Source organism: Harpia harpyja, chromosome 13 (assembly GCF_026419915.1).
Source record: "Harpia harpyja isolate bHarHar1 chromosome 13, bHarHar1 primary haplotype, whole genome shotgun sequence".
Lineage (NCBI taxonomy): Eukaryota > Metazoa > Chordata > Aves > Accipitriformes > Accipitridae > Harpia > Harpia harpyja.
The window spans coordinates 23242691-23258814 of NC_068952.1; the positions used below are offsets into that span (position 1 = coordinate 23242691).

A 16124-nucleotide genomic window follows, 5' to 3' on the forward strand; every position below is an offset into this window, starting at 1 on the left:
CTGAGAACCACCACAGTGTCTGCCCCTACCTGGAAGGAGATAAGTCCTTCCCACTGGTGCTCTTGTGTGGCTGTGCTGTACATCCACTTCACCACTGAGTCTTTAATGAAGACGGATATAGCCCGGAGGATAAAAGAGGTGAAGAGGTTCAGGTGAATATAATTCCTCGTGCAATGCAGATGTCTGTAAAAAGGAAGAACTCATCATGATCCACTACCTATGTAAAAGCTGCAGCATCACACATAGGACTGAGGGAGGAAACAATGAGCCCTGTTGGAAATCAGGAGGTACCAGAGGAAATCCCATAACCTGAGAATGGCTGTAGGGATTTCAAACTGTCTTTGGGAAGAAATCACTACCAAGGAAAAGACACATTGAAAACTTCAGCCCTAAGTGTGAATATGTGGGGAAAGGAAGGAGATCAGTGTGTAAAGAAAAAAATATTTTAAAAGTTTAAGAAGTGTAAAAATAAAGTAATTTTCAGAAGACATATCTGAAAGGACTAAAAAAAGTCAAGTTTCACATAATGCTGAATCTATCTCTCTGAATTAACCCCAATATCACTGCACAGGTTCACCTTGGCAAGGCTCAGGAACTGGTGTGCAGTACAGTTTCTGGCTGTGCTCAAGCCCACGATGGAAAAATATCCACCTGTGAATTACCGTTTTGACAGCAAGAGAAAAATCTGTGTTCAGATTGCCTCCTGGGGGAATTGTAAATACTTTCTGTACAACTAAAAGGAACAGAATTTTCACCTCTGCATTCAGAATTGAAAAAAAAAAAAAAAAAGAAAAAAAATCCTCTTGAATTTCAACAGCCAGCTGCAAAGACAATAAAATTGCTACTTGTCAAAAAAGAGCATGTTAAGGGATAGCAAAAGAAACTGCAGTCATATAAATGGCATCCAACGGCAGAGCACTGCCAATGTTTTACCAGCCTTATCCACAAACATTTTTCTTCCAGCACTGCAAGGGTACATGATTTGCTTCAAAGGAAGTTACACTGGGTATGATTCTTTTTTGATGCTAAAAGATACAGGTAACATATGATAAACAGCAATTGTTCCAGCAAGGGTTCCAGTGAACTTATACTTTAAATGTCTATTTTTATTGCTCTAACTTGGTCTGAAAGTTATCAGTTTTGCACTGAATAGGAAGGAGAACTTTTTTTTCCATTGGTCAAATAGAATTTTTTGCATCATTAAGTCATAGCTTATTTCAAAACTTACCTATGATGAATATTTATTTTCATTATGATTAATATTTATTTTCTTTTAACTCAAAATTTGTTTCTACCCTTCAGAACTGCTACACATTTAAATTTGATTGAAAAAATTATGCAAATTAGCCAATTGAAGAAAATAGATTGCAAGTCGTTACTGAGTATTTCTGCTACAGGCAATGCAAGTTATTCAAATTGTTTCAGTCATGAAGTTATAGGCCTAATTCAGCTTCCATCACTGAAATTACAGACTTTTCTTCCATTTCTTTCAGAAGATGCAAAATTGGACACTGGAGATATATTGTTTCCTCTGCTGTATCATTATTAAAAACAAATATAAAGGTTACTCTGTAGTCTAAGAACTTAAAAAGGCCTTCCTATTACAAAAGTGGAGAACATCAGCATTTTGGTGCCACTGAATTAGATTTTGATCCCCATTTGTTGAGGTTGCACAGCTACTGGGGAGAGGCCACGAGCAGAGGTTCCAGTCAGAATTCAGCACCTGCAACCCATGTGGGGGACCAAGTTGTCTCCAGATAGACAATTTAGACAGGAAAGCACAGAATGGATCGATGGCATAGTTTTAACAATGCTCTCAGCCCCTTTAACATCTCTGAAATCTCATTTTCAAAATCAGCAGCACACATTCGTGTACACTTCTCCAGTCCTTGCTTCAAGGGTTAGTTAAAGGAAAAAATGCTAAAGCATCTCTCCACAAAAGTCAGGGCATCAGAATTCCCTTTCTCCTACCAGTCCCCAGTGACAAACTTGTTCTTTGTTCCCTGCCAAAAAACATGCGCATCCTTCATTCCTTCCTTCAAAAAGTACATGGTTGCGTTCTGTGACCTTTTCACTTGGGCTGATAAGATTTCTCAAAAAAGTGTCATTGATGGGTGAAACAAGGAGAAAGCACTTATCCTGGGAGACATTTGGAAACTTCAAGACCATCTGGTGCTTTGTCAGATGAGTCCCAAAGTTGCACAGGTACAACATGTACAAATCATAATTATCATATGGCATTCACAAAGGGTGAGCATGTATCTGCATTTCTGTAGTCATTTTAAATTTTCTTTGGGATTGCTAGCCTACGCCTCTCCTCTGGACAGAGGAAGGATAATACAAGGTGTGGTAGAATATTAGAAGGCTTGCGTCATTTCAGTTTTGGAAATTAGAAGCTAAGAGGCATGACTGACCTTTTTAAATACATAAGGGATATAAACACTTAGGAGGGAGGAAAGGAGAGGGACTGCCGTGCTAACAGAGAGCGCTGGCACCAGAGCAAACAATCATTAACTGGCAATGATAATTCTTTAGTCAGGGAAGAAAGTTTCTTAAGGATCAGAGCACCGAAGGTTCCTGACCTGATTTTGAATAAGAGTAACCAGGAGATGGAAAACTATACTTTTTTAGGAGGCAGACTCATCAGCGTGTAAGAAAGATGATGGGACCTGGCTATATAGAGCAGCAGGGAGCAGGACTTCATGCAGAGGGACTTCCTTCCCACAACAGAGCAGGATCACATCTTTGTGTTTTCTAAATATCAGTCTCCTGTGCTCAGCATCCCCAAACTGCAGGAAAGTCTGGCTGGAATCAAGACACCTCTTGCATTTACAAAGGGGAAAAAAAAAAAAAAAAAAAAAAATCTCTGTTGGAGTCCAAAGTTGTTGGGTTTTTTTTCTTCTTTTTTTTTTTTTAACCAAACCTACACAGTGTATCATTTGCATGTGCAACAAATAGTGTCTTGATTTTGATGCACTCCATGCAATTTGTTGGTGCATACCTGGATGAACCCAATATACCAGTCTGACCAGGTGACAGCAACTTCCTTCACAGAAACTTTTCAAGTTCCAAAATTAGGTTCTCTTCCACATTGCAAAACAAGTAAGAATTTCTGAAAGTTCTCCAAAAAGAGAAATTGTGTCAAAAATCCATTTCTGCATTGAAATATACCCTGCATATGAGGTCTGGGAAATAGGCCAGACTGAGCTTTATGTTCTGTGTAATTCCAAGGAAGGCAAGATGAAAACTTCTGTCCTAAATGTCCTCTCACACCCCAGACTAGTGCCTCATCTGCAAGGCCACACCATGATGGAATGCTGGAATCTCTCTCTTTTTCCATCTCTTCCAGTGGAAATTTCATTGAAATAAAAAATATCACAACAAAATATTTCAACTGATAAAAAGCATCTGTTCTACGCATTCATACAGGTAACACTGCAAAAATTTAGGAATTTTACTTGCATTTTGAGAAGAAATGATTGTAGGGAGGAACAGAGAAGTGACATAAGATAGAGAAATAGTGAGGTGATGGAAGAAAGGGAAAAAAATAATCAAACATTTCTGTCAAAGTCTGATACTATCATATAGAAAAACATAACACCTTTTCTCCACTCTCTTCAGAGCTTCGCCAGTTACCTGAATCCAAGAAGAATGGCAGTTGCTATTACAAGGGCAGAGAAGGAAAGAGCATATCCAATGGTGTATATGATGGACAAATTCAGGAGCTGTTCTTCTGGTGCATCCTGAGAGCATATAAAGGAGAAAAAAAAAAACCAAAAAAAAACCGGAGGGGGGGAAAAGACAGAGCTCATGGGCTTCAGTTCTTTTCTCCCAGCTGCTTTCTAACTTTTCTTAATGATAATGAGAAGTCATTCTCCTACTTTCAAGTTTAAATGCACATATCAAATCAGTCTTCCACTTTCTGTATGCTCTAAAGAAATAAAAATTTAATCTTAATTCCCCAGCTGCTCCCAGGTGTTCGCTCAAACAGTTGGGTTTTGCAGCCAGGCTAGAAAATAGATAATGTTACATTATTTCACAATAAAGTTGGAGAGGCATGAATTATCACACAAGCAAGTCTTAAACAGATGGCAGGAAGCACAGACACAACTCAACCCTGCAGTAAAAACGACAAAGCTGGTGTTTTCAGACTTGAACACTTAAAGCATGTCTCCTTACTGTGTAATGAGGGGGGTCCTTTTGGCTGCATCTATACTTAAAATTAAACAAGCCAGGTCCTATTTGTTGAGTCTGAGGCAAAGCACGCCTTGCATTCATACAACTAAACTCTTTTCTGCCCCCAAATAGTCTCTCTTCTGCCTCAACTATGCAACCCCCGGGTAATGAACCATAGCCCAACACCACCTCATGACCTCAGTGTTACAGCACTGCCTGGGAGGGAGCAACCCAATGTGGGCCAGAGCCGCGGGAATGCTCGCACCCCCCTGACAGTCCTGGGCTGTGGCTCTCTTCAGGTTCACTGTTGAAAACATGACCACTGAGACCCTTGCTTGAAAGTGCTGGCCAAAATCTTTAGGGAGAAGAGAAGTATTTGAAAAGCTACAGCAGGTCTGAATTACAACACAGTTATTGCTCAGCAGCCTCTGAGGCACATTCATATTCTCTGTTCTGGTTCATTTCTAAGCACGTATCTTTGTCTAAATAGACTCAGGCATTTTACTTCCCTTCTTCAAGCTGGTAATTCTGCAATTGACTCCTGAGACCTGTGCTGTACAAAGGAATACATTCATTGTACTTCAGAAATAACTACAGCTATTCACTGTACAGCACAGCCAGGAGGATTTAAGGTGAGCATACAGGCTGTTCTTCAGGGATTTGCTAGGTTAATGTTTTAAAGGGAATGATACGAGAGCTGCCTTATGAAGAGAAAAGAAAAATCTCTTCAGTATGAAAGCTCAGGCAAACTATTGAGACCTGACAATTTAAATCATCTACGCAGATCAAAACCACATCACATCGCACGCTTAAAGTAAACAATGTTATTTTATAAGGATTCACTCACAAACCCTTTGGATCTTGTTTTAGCAACAGCTGTAACATAATACACAGCAAACTTATCAAAATAACCTCTTGTTCTCATGTAGAGGATGCATAAACCAAAGTAGGCTATTAAGGGGCTCTATATACTTTAGCTGGAAAACCAAGCATGGCTGTTCACATTTCAGGGAGTGACACCATGTGCACAGGGTTTTAGAATCCAGATCAGTTCATGGAAACGTGGAGGCAGGTGCCAAATGACCAAGTGTTACCATTAGGTATCTCTCTCCTTGGCATGTCCCAACACAGCTCTGGAAGAAACCATAATGGCAAACACAGAAAAGTCAAACAACCAGGCTTACAGTTTGCGTTAAGATAGTGCATTCTGCTGGGATAGCCCAGAACATGGAAGCGACAAGGAATAAGGCTGCAAATTAAAGGAAAAAGTTAAATTTAACATACTTGGAGAATTAGAAACTATCTCTTTTCCCATCTCCTAGTCTGCAGCCATTTATTCTTTCTGAAGAACAAGGCACTGAGCAACAGGAACTCCAGAGGACACAGATCCTGCAGCACTTGGGAATTTCATATACTTGAACTGTTTCGGCTAGGTATGTACTAGTTCCCAGTACACTGGGACAGAGAGAGTACACTCAATTTATGCGAGGAAAAGCATCACCCTTGGAAGCTCACAGCAGTAATGGTATCACGTGTCATGAGAACACACACAGTGCGCTAGCTGACGCCAATGGCTGACAAAAATCCCTGGAAATCCCTACGCTCTCCTTCATTTGGTGCCAGGTGTCTCAGTTCCCTGCAGAGTATAAAGCAATAGGGCAAGAAAATAACAATGACAAGCCTAATTCCATCGCCCACAGCAAATTAAGGTAAAAAGACAAAAACACCCCCAATCAAACAAAAAGCAGGGACTGCCCCTGCCCAAAAGTGAAAAGCAAATATCCTTCAGTTCAGTTGACCTTAATTGCCTTAATAGCTGCTAACAAGACAGAGAGAACAAACAGTCGCGTTATTGTAATGACGTGCCAATGGAAGAAAAGGCAAAGGAATAACATTAGGCCACTCCTTCGGTTCGGGCAGGCTGCAATTGAGTCCCCCGCACTGCACCGCAGCTAGGACTACCTGGTTCACTTCTCTTAGCTCTCTCACATAAATTTAAACCTGCTCTTGTCTATGCTTCACATTCCCTTTGTTGAAGGGGAGAGGCCTGACGTCCCTTACCATTAGGTTCACTGAAGTGAGGCACCCAGGATGGGTCGGTAAAGATTACTTTGACAGGACAAAAACACCCGGGCATCAATGACTGTATTTTTCTGCTCTTCTGTTTTGGTCTAAACAGCAGCAGCAAGAGATGGAAACTCTTACCTGGTCAGAGGCCTCACACTCAGACAGGTTCCTCCAGGGCAGGGTTGAATTCTCCTTCAACAGCCACGTCCCCTCCAGGGTGCAAAACCGGTACACCTGCCCATGCAGCACTGCCAGAAGCAAAACAAGCCATGGGGTTAATGGGAGGAGAGCCTGCTTGTGGGGCAAGGTGTGCACAGTGGTCCGAGGCTTGGTGCAACCTTTCTTCCTCAGGAATTGCTCTCCTGGCTGGAAGGGGAAGCCGCAGCATCACTGGGGGAGTACTTCTCCCATCTTCTGCCTGAAGCACATGCTGCTGCTGCTCATCCTCAGGGACAGGGAGCAGCCTGGGAGGACACGGCTGCAAAGGGATCAGACGGTGCATACTCCAGGACAACTGCTACCCTTCAGCAGCAACAACAGTCTGAAATAGTTGCTGCCATCTTTGTGTGGATTTCACAACACGCATAAGTTCCAGGTCACTGAAATATTAGATTTTAAGACACACAAATTATGGAAATGTTAAGCCTCAGCTACAAAATTCTCAAGGAAAAGAAGATGCACAAAGAGTAAATGTGCTTTTTCTTTTCTGAGATCATGCAGACCCAGAGTCAGAGAAACCTCAGAACAGGTATGCTAACACAAGCTCCTCAAAATGTAAATGCTTATACAAACATCTGCGCTACATAATGAAGCTGTAAATCTTTGCCAAAACTACCCATGTACTCTTTTTATTTCTTCTGTCTTTGTGTTTGAATAACAAAAGCAGCAATAAATAAAATGTCTTTCTGAAGCACTTAGCAGCTTGATCTTGTAAAAGCAGGTACGATGAAATGGCTCATAATAAAATTAGATCAGACTGAAGCACCAAAATGAAAGTCCAAAGGGGAAGGAGCACTCAACCATAGCGTATCAAAAGATACCTCTCTCTGGTGTCTGGAGTATTGGGGAAGTCTAACAACTTTTACAGCTGAACATAAGCAACCTGGAGATGCCCCTGTAACAGAGCATAGCTAGAGTAATGATGTTGGCTGCTTTGCAAACAAAGTTTCTTACTAATCACACTTGTGACCCAGTAAACTGACGTATTCTATGTTATGAAGCTACCCCTCAAAAAGCAGTGCTGAGTCAATCCCTCAACCAGGGTTAGCCTCTACAGAGGCAATGTTCCGAAACAGACACTTATAATGTTCTGAGGTGTGAGAAGCCAAGTTAAGAGGATTCAGTTCTACATGGATATCAAAATACCTCCCAAAAACAGCTTTTGCTCAAACGCAGCCTTGCCTGCTACAACCTCATCCTGTTGTCAGCTCCCTCATTACTGCAAACTAGAACTCGTTAGAACTGAGCGTTTCTGTGCAATGGGAGAAAATTAAAACTTATTTGAAATTATAACAACCCAGTAGGCTATTTGCATATTAGTTGACAACTGGTAATTTGTTTGATAATTGTCAGCAGTAGACTAGTAGTAGGTATTCTAAGTGAAGAATGATGTTTTAAAAAAATAATACAGATATTCATACTCTAATAAGGCATTTCTAATGAGTATGCTAAATGGTAACTGATAATGGTTTTGGTAGGCATAATCTATTTGCTTTTGTAATTGGTGTCTTGAATATACCAGTAAGAGATAATATAAAGATGATATAAAAATTAAGTTATGCCTGGTGGAGATTTTTCCTTACTATTAAGGATATCTGCGTATGATTACACAAAACCAGGAGAGATTAGGTCAGCACATGCAACATACACATTCACATCCACTAACTGCTATGAACATTTTGTTACCTGCGCTCATTATCTACTGCCAGTGCCAACCACTTCCTTCAGTCAGGATGCTGCTACAATGTTATGGATCTTACACCTGCTGGAGGGCAGCAAGTAGGAAAGCATCATTTTGTCTCCCCTCAGGATTAACGGACAGCAAATTGAAGCAAGCCATTCAAAACATCTATGCAAAGGCAGTTCTAGGAATCAGGAATCAGTAAATATCATATATATTAGAAGCCAATGAAAGTGAAATCCAGTGGGGTTAAAGTCCAGAGGGTCATAGGACTCAAAAATTCCATCTGACTGCCATTGTGTGAGCTGTAACCAAGAAGTATTACAAGACAAAATTATGAGAAAATCTCAGACAAAGAAATTCCACTATATTCCTGAAAAAAGAAAAACTTGCTAAAGGAGAATTGATTTAAAAGAAAAAAACAAAAAAAAAAAACCCCAAACGTTATTTCACATTCTCTGAAACTCTTTGTGAATTTTTTCCCCCAGTATTTCTTAATGTCAAGGTTTAATTGGGATAAAAGCTTAGCCTCAGTGTATTTATTTTTTCTCCAAATCATCATGATACATTTTAATTTTCTTTTTATTGATAACACTTCTTTTGAATTAATAAGGAGGAAAATGTATTGTATGTTGAAGCCTGGCATATATTGGAGAATGGAAGAGTTTACAGTAAAAGAAACATGAAATTTGCCATCAGACAGAAAGACAAGACAATTCATTTAGATATGAAGAAAAACGAATGTAACCCTATTACACTGGAAAGGAGAGTTCCTGCCACATCTAGGAGACACAGACACTCAAACTGGACTGACGGCTCTTATGGACCTCTGGGTAGCCACAATCCTGCTGTGTCAGGTTGTTGTAGCCTCACTGCTTGCCAAAACAGTGGTGGTCAGCGCAGGACACAGAGGCAACTAAAGACCAACTGGCTGCCTGTATCCAGGAGGAGCCTTAAGAAGCAAAAGAATTAATCGAACCAAAAATCCAAATAGATGAGACTGCATATGAGAGTGTGTATGAGGGTATATGTCTGGTCTATGGAATTCTTTTTAGCGAAAATGCTTATGAAATAGAAAAAGTTAAAAAAGAAAACTTAGACTTTAAGGCGGTGTTGAGATTCTGGTTGATACATGGAGAGATGCTTATAAAAGAGTTGAGAGACTGCACAAACCACAACATGAAGAGAGCACAGGGCTGAGGTACTGCAGGGCAGCCAGTTACACTCAGGAACGTGAAAACAAGTCTCACCATTGTGGAAATAGATTATTCTCAGTTATGTGTCAAATACCACAGAACCCACACAACATCAGTAGAGGTTTAGTGTAGGGGCCATGAAGGGCTGGGTGATGGATATACACCACATGTGAGACCCTTCACCCCTGCAGCTGGGCACACCCAACACCAGCACTGTGCAGGACCTGCGAGGCAAACCCAGCCCAGGGGTGCTGACAACTTTGTATGCTGCATGATCAGCCGCAGAAGCCCTCCAGAAAAGGAGGCCCAGAGCCACAGTCCCATGAGCCCAGGCCTTCACACAGCACAGCCACTGCAGGATGCACCTTCAGAGCAGACGCCTCCTGAACCACACCACCCTGCAGCCATTCCTGGTTTCTCTGCTTCCTAGAAGCACAAGGCAAACAACCTCCAGCTACTCATCCTCTGGGCAACAGGTCCATCACAGGCAGCCACCTGCTACTGCCCAAACACAAGAAAAAGGCTGCTAATGACTGACAGCTCAGAAGAGATGTTACCTTAACTGAAGGCTCTTCCCTGGTCTTGCCTCACTGAAGAGAGGGACAGAGAACAGTCTCAATGCCAGAAACTCTGCTCTGGTGTGTCTCCAAAATAACTGATAAAAACCTGAAGTGGAGACTTTATTGTTTCATATACAAGCTAAATTCTCATCTTTGCTTAGTGAAAGCAGTTCCAACTAATTTCAAAGAGATCCACTGGCTTTTAATCAGTGACATTTTGACTCAAGCACTGCAGGTTTCTTACCATTCTTACTGCTCCAAGGAAAGTATGCGGTTTGCATTAAAGCTACCTACAAATGTTCTTAAAACAATTTTTTCACATGGACTTTTTATGACTCTTTCTCTGCACAGCTGGTCATGGCTTAGGATGGCAGAGATCTTCAACCTCCTAAAATGGATAAAGGGATAGTAGTTGTACACATTCTCTCTTTGCTGTAGGCCTGATCCAAAGCTCACCAGGAATCTCATTTCCTTCAGCTTTCATATGAAGCCATTGCTGAAAAAAATTCAGTTATTAATACATAGAGGCAAACTAACAATGACATGCTTGGAGGCTGCCTGTGTGCCATAACAGAAGGAAGGCACGCACACAGCTTCCCCCTCAACTGCTGAGCAATTTCAGCTTCTTGCTTGCAGGTGGTTTAGTCAGAGGTGATTCACATTTGTCCATGCCTGAATTCCGCAGAGTGACTTGGGCCCTCTTACCTTTAATGCAGTGCAAATACCAAACATACAACAATCAGCTTCAGTTCTAATAGACAAGCATGACAAACAATCTTTTTTGAAGTTTCGAGTGGTTACTGCCTCCTTGCTATCCTACAATACCTTTTTCCTGTCTTGTAATGCTTTTTGTTACCATACAGTCAATGTTCAAATCACACTGATTATTACATTCTAGAATTGGCTACTGTCCTCTGCAAACAACAACAACAAAAAAGCAAGAAAATCTACAGCCAGTGCATAGGGAATCTTATTTAACCTGTAAGCTAAATGCATTCACTCACAAAGTTGCACAACCTTTGGAGGAGCAACTTAATGATGCCAGTTTATTTGAACAGTGTCAATCACACCTCATTAGAATCACATGTTAAAACATGGTGTCGTGGTTTAACCCCAGCCAGCAACTAAACACCATGCAGCTGCTCACTCACTCCCCCCCACCCAGTGGGATGGGGGAGAAAATCGGGAAAAGCAGCAAAACCCCTGGGTTGAGATAAGAACAGTTTAATAGAACAGAAAAGAAGAAACTAATAATGATAATGATAACACTAATAAAATGACAACAGCAATAATAAAAGGATTGGAATGTACAAATGATGCGCAGTGCAATTGCTCACCACCCGCCGACCGACACCCAGCCAGTCCCCCGAGCAGTGATTCCCTGCCCCCACTCCCCAGTTCCTATACTAGATGGGACGTCCCATGGTATGGAATACACCGTTGGCCAGTTTGGGTCAGCTGCCCTGGCTGTGTCCTGTGCCAACTTCTTGTGCCCCTCCAGCTTTCTCGCTGGCTGGGCATGAGAAGCTGAAAAATCCTTGACTTTAGTCTAAACACTACTGAGCAACAACTGAAACCATCAGTGTTATCAACATTCTTCGCATACTGAACTCAAAACATAGTGCTGTACCAGCTACTAGGAAGACAGTTAACTCTATCCCAGCTGAAACCAGGACAGTGGATTGATGCCCAGAACTCAGTCTCTGTAAACTGATAAAAGACAGAGAGAAGAGCCCAAGAGTTAGCACTGAAATTAACATCTATCTAGTTCTCTGATGAGCCTGTAAATCAAATCAAACACTACAACTAGCTAAATACTTTCACATACGGAGAAAATATGTTATCACATGGGCAGGAGGCTCACAAATATTTCCTTATTAGCCCCCTTTTACTAGAAATAAAAACAAATTAAATGATTTCTCTGCTTAAAACCACCAACCTGATATGCATTTTACAACGTCAGGGTGACAAGGTCGGTGTGAGATTACTCACCCAACTGTCCCTGAGGATAAACTGGAACATTATTCATTGTAAAAACAAATTACAGCATGTCCTACCCAATCAATTCTATTCAGGCAGAGACGTGAGAGAATGAGAAAAAGAACAAGAGAGACCACAGTTTTGTCTGGCTGCTGTGTGTCAAGTATTATAGACCTCTCCTCTGTTAATATCTATTCTCTACTTCCAGCAGGGGAAACATTTTGGAAAAGGTAACAATTTTTTCCCATAAAACAGGGACTCTGTAATATGAGAGCATTGCGACAGTCTTCAAAGCAGACTGGTTAGTTCCTGAAATGAGCAACTTGCCCTTTGATGGGGACAACAATTTATCAGAATGTAGGAGACTGCCTCTGTCAGCAGCTGGCTTTGCACAGCCAGCATTTGGTGTGACCTGGGCACCGCTCTCCTGAAAGGAGCCACTCTCAGCTGTAAAAGCTACTGCATAAGTGTCACTCAGTCCCAATCCTGGTGCTGCTTACAGTGCAGACATCCTAAACCCAGGACTCACGCACTCGCCCGTGAGCGTGCAGCTGGAAATAGGACACCAGGGAGCAGCCTGATCACGAAGCCTCCGGGGAGCACGAGGAGGTCCAGCCTGCACTACTGTCCCAGAATCACATTTTTCAAAATATGCATTTATGCTGGGCTCGCTGCCACATTATCTGAAATTATATTACCTCAACAGGCAGTTTAACTACAAGTACTTTATTTAGTATCCCTACCCGCTATTCCTCCTCCCTCATAGAATATTAGTCATCCCAACTTCTTTGCTTTAGTGATGATAAAAAAAATTGAAAAACAGCTACGCTTTGCATTTTACCTTGAAGGCAGAAAGGTTGGTGATCACTTCAAGTTCCTGCAGCAGGAAGAGAATAATTTTCAGTTATATTCTATGGTTTGGTGAGAGGTGGGGAAAGATCCTAATATCCCTACTGTGAATTTTCCCCATCACTAGCTCCTAGCTTGAAAGGTCCAAGAATCTCTCCAGCCTCTTCCAATTAAAAAAAAAAAAAAAATTACTGCAAAGAAGAGAAGTGACAAGAGAAAAAGAATCATGCATCCACACTCCTAACCACAGATGGATGTGAACTTATGCAGACCTAACAGATACCTTCACATGGTGCAAGGGGAGATGCAATTAAGCGAGCACAGGCCATGCCACAGGCTGCACAAGCCCACCCTGCATGCCCTGGAAATCCTCAGTGCCTGAATCCTGTGCTGTGCTATCAAAAGCACAAAGTCAGAGACTGCATATGGAGATAATGCTGTTTGGCATCACCCAAGGGATATTGCCTGCATATAAATTCTTATTTAAAAATATTCAATTTGGAATGAAATTAACACAACAAAACTAAACATTTAAGAATTAGGAAGTGTTAAGCTAAAGCTACTTATGTGGGTTTTAACCCACATAACACCATTCTATGTACAGTCATACATTTTTTCCAACAAAATCCACTGTTTTATTCAGGATACAGAATAGAGGGAGATCATTTAATGGGAAATCATTCATCCTTACCACTGTGAGACGTCAAGTCATATTTAAGCATACTGAATCAAGTCTATACCAAACACAGTATTTTCTTATTTGTATGGTCCATTCAGCTCCCCAATGAACACAAAGTGCTACTATCTCATATGTGTACACAAATGATCCAAAAAATAAAGAGCATATTCTAGTCACATAGTAAAGCCAGATTTATTCAACAAAGAAAATTGTGCAGCCACAAAACTTGTTCTGCATGGGCATTCAGTCCTCCTAGTGCAGAGATCATCCTTGCCAGCTCTGCACTATCTTGCCTCACTCAACACCAACTCCCACAGTTAGTGAGGCAATGATCCTGTAGAGAAGAGCCCCCTTTACTACATATCTCACAAGCAGATCCATTCTGCACAGTGAAGGAATAAGAGATCTGTAGAAAAATGATAGAATATAGCTTCCTAATTAAAAACTACTTGCATAATGGTGGCCAATAAAGGTTGTGTGAGCAAAACAGACCATGCCAAATCACAAAGCATTCATTAAGTTGTAACCTTATACATTGTTGGGTAGGAGTTAGTATCTCATAAACAATTAAAATATCTTCCTGAAAAACATTACTGTTTTTTAACGCAAATTATTACCCTAAAAGAAGCTATACTCTCCGAGCACTTCAGCTGAGTAACTCGTATTGAGAAAGAGCTGCATTAACTATGCTAGACCACACTGCAGCCTTCACAACTTTTTGAAATGTACTTTAAAAAACAACTCATAAAAATGTACACATATATGTGTGCATTAAGTTTAATAGAGAGTGTTTATGAACTATAAAAGATATGTGAATTAAGGTAATAAAAGAAGGTTGTTTATAAAAAACAAGTATTTATGATAACGGTACAGCTTTGTGAAGGTTTGGTAAGATACCAAAAAGCACCGTTAAAAGTTTTGTTCAGAATAAATAAAAGTGGGTTGGAATAAATTTTTTGCAACAACAAACGTGATTGGAATTTTAATTCATAATAAACTTGTAAAAACAGTGTTAAGAGGTTTTGTGTTTTAAAGTTATTGGATCAGTTAGTTAATCTAATTAATAGAAGACATCTCATTAGAGGATGTTAAAATGAAGCAAAAGATTATGCAATAAAATGTTTTCTTAAAAGGCTGCAAAAGACAACTAAAGTCTTCCAAGGGCAGAGGAAGGGATCTATTTTACTATGCCCATGCTCCAAGGACTTATAAAAATAAGCAAAAAAAAAAACCCCAACCCTAATAAACAAACAAAATATGCAGACAGTGAAAGAAAAACAAGCTAAAAGAAAAGGAAACAGCTAGGCAAATCATTAGCATAATGCTTGCTGAGCTAAAGCAAGGAAAAACAACTTGGAGAAAAACCAATGGATAACTAGTATGTTAAACATGTATAGCTAGGAGGGAGAGGGAAGTACACATGCAAATAAACACCAGTTGCTTGATGCAGCTTATGAGCAAAACAAGAAGCTCCAGAAGATGCAGGCTAAAACCAATGCCAGGTGCTGCAAACAAACTGCCAATCTTTGGCATTTAGTGGTATTTAGTTATCCTCCAAAACAATGGTTTAAAGAACCAATGATTCAATAATCCTAATTTATCATCTCTCACAGGACAGTTATAAAGATAAACCAAAAAATTCTAAACAACTAGAAGCTTTCAGCATAGGCAACTGCAAAATATATAATAAAAAGGAACCCGAACCATCAAACTTCATTTAGAGATGACTATAATTCCACAAGTACTACCCACTATCTACAGAAAATAAAGGAAGTGGATACTTCAAAGCAGAACAAATACAATGAAGTCTCACGTGTTTCAGGGTGAAGACACACATTTTTATTGAGCAAGTTGTGCACTCTGGCATTGGTTAAAGGCTTATTACCTCTGTATACATGAGCTAAAGCATCTGAAGCTGTAAAGAAAAATTGTATCAACTGGTAAATGCTTTCCTACAGACGTTGCTCTTATACTCTCTCTGCAGACCTAGCATTACAGATATAAGCTGCATCTACACGGTAAGAAGTAGTACCATGCAATAAAACGCCAAACCCAGCTAGCTCAAGTATAAGAAGAAATACAGTCCTTGATTCAACTGCTCAGGACACTACCCTGTGACACATCAGCATATCCTGGTGCTTTGCCAATGGATTTCTCTACTACACAACAAGGGCATACCAATTGTGAGTTTCAAGCTCCATAGCAGATATACCCTAACACTAACATTTCTCTGCCTTCCTCTCCCAACCCCTTCCTCTTCTCTCTGCCTCCTTTGCCCTTCTCCTTTTAGCTACTATCACACCATTCCTCTTCCTCCCCTACTTGCATTCCCCTCCTTGGCTCTCCTCTTCAGCTTTATTCCTCCAACCCTCCCTGTTGCTGCAATGCTTACTTCTATGCTGCTGATCTACCTACCCACCGCTGACCCTTCCCCTTCCACCCTGCACTTTCCTATTCCTCTCTCAGCTCCTGCTCTGACTTGCCATTTTCCAAAAACACCGTAAGTAAACAAAATTGCAACCTGACTGCAGCCTCTCATGTTTTTTCTCCGATCTGCAGCCCACTGTGTCCGGCAAGGGCATGAGAAGTGCCACCCAGCCTGTGTGCCAAGAGCACATCTGGCCCAACAGTCACACAGGATTGGAGGCGAAAAGACCACTGCTTCGCTCTGATGCGGCCTCTGGAGACTAGGTACAAACTCTAGAAAGTCTCGGGAG

At 40.9% G+C, this 16124-nt stretch overlaps 1 protein-coding gene across 1 annotated transcript in view; it reads right to left on the minus strand.

The window, feature by feature from the left end:
* GLP1R (glucagon like peptide 1 receptor) overlaps positions 1–16124 on the minus strand; it is an 83423-nt gene that overhangs the window by 24679 nt on the left and 42620 nt on the right. The window contains exons 4-6 of the mRNA XM_052806723.1: positions 6382–6491; positions 3637–3743; positions 30–183 (exon numbers count right to left, since the gene is read on the minus strand). Coding sequence (XP_052662683.1) covers positions 30–183; positions 3637–3743; positions 6382–6491 — 371 coding nt within the window. The remainder of the gene's footprint in view (positions 1–29; positions 184–3636; positions 3744–6381; positions 6492–16124) is intronic.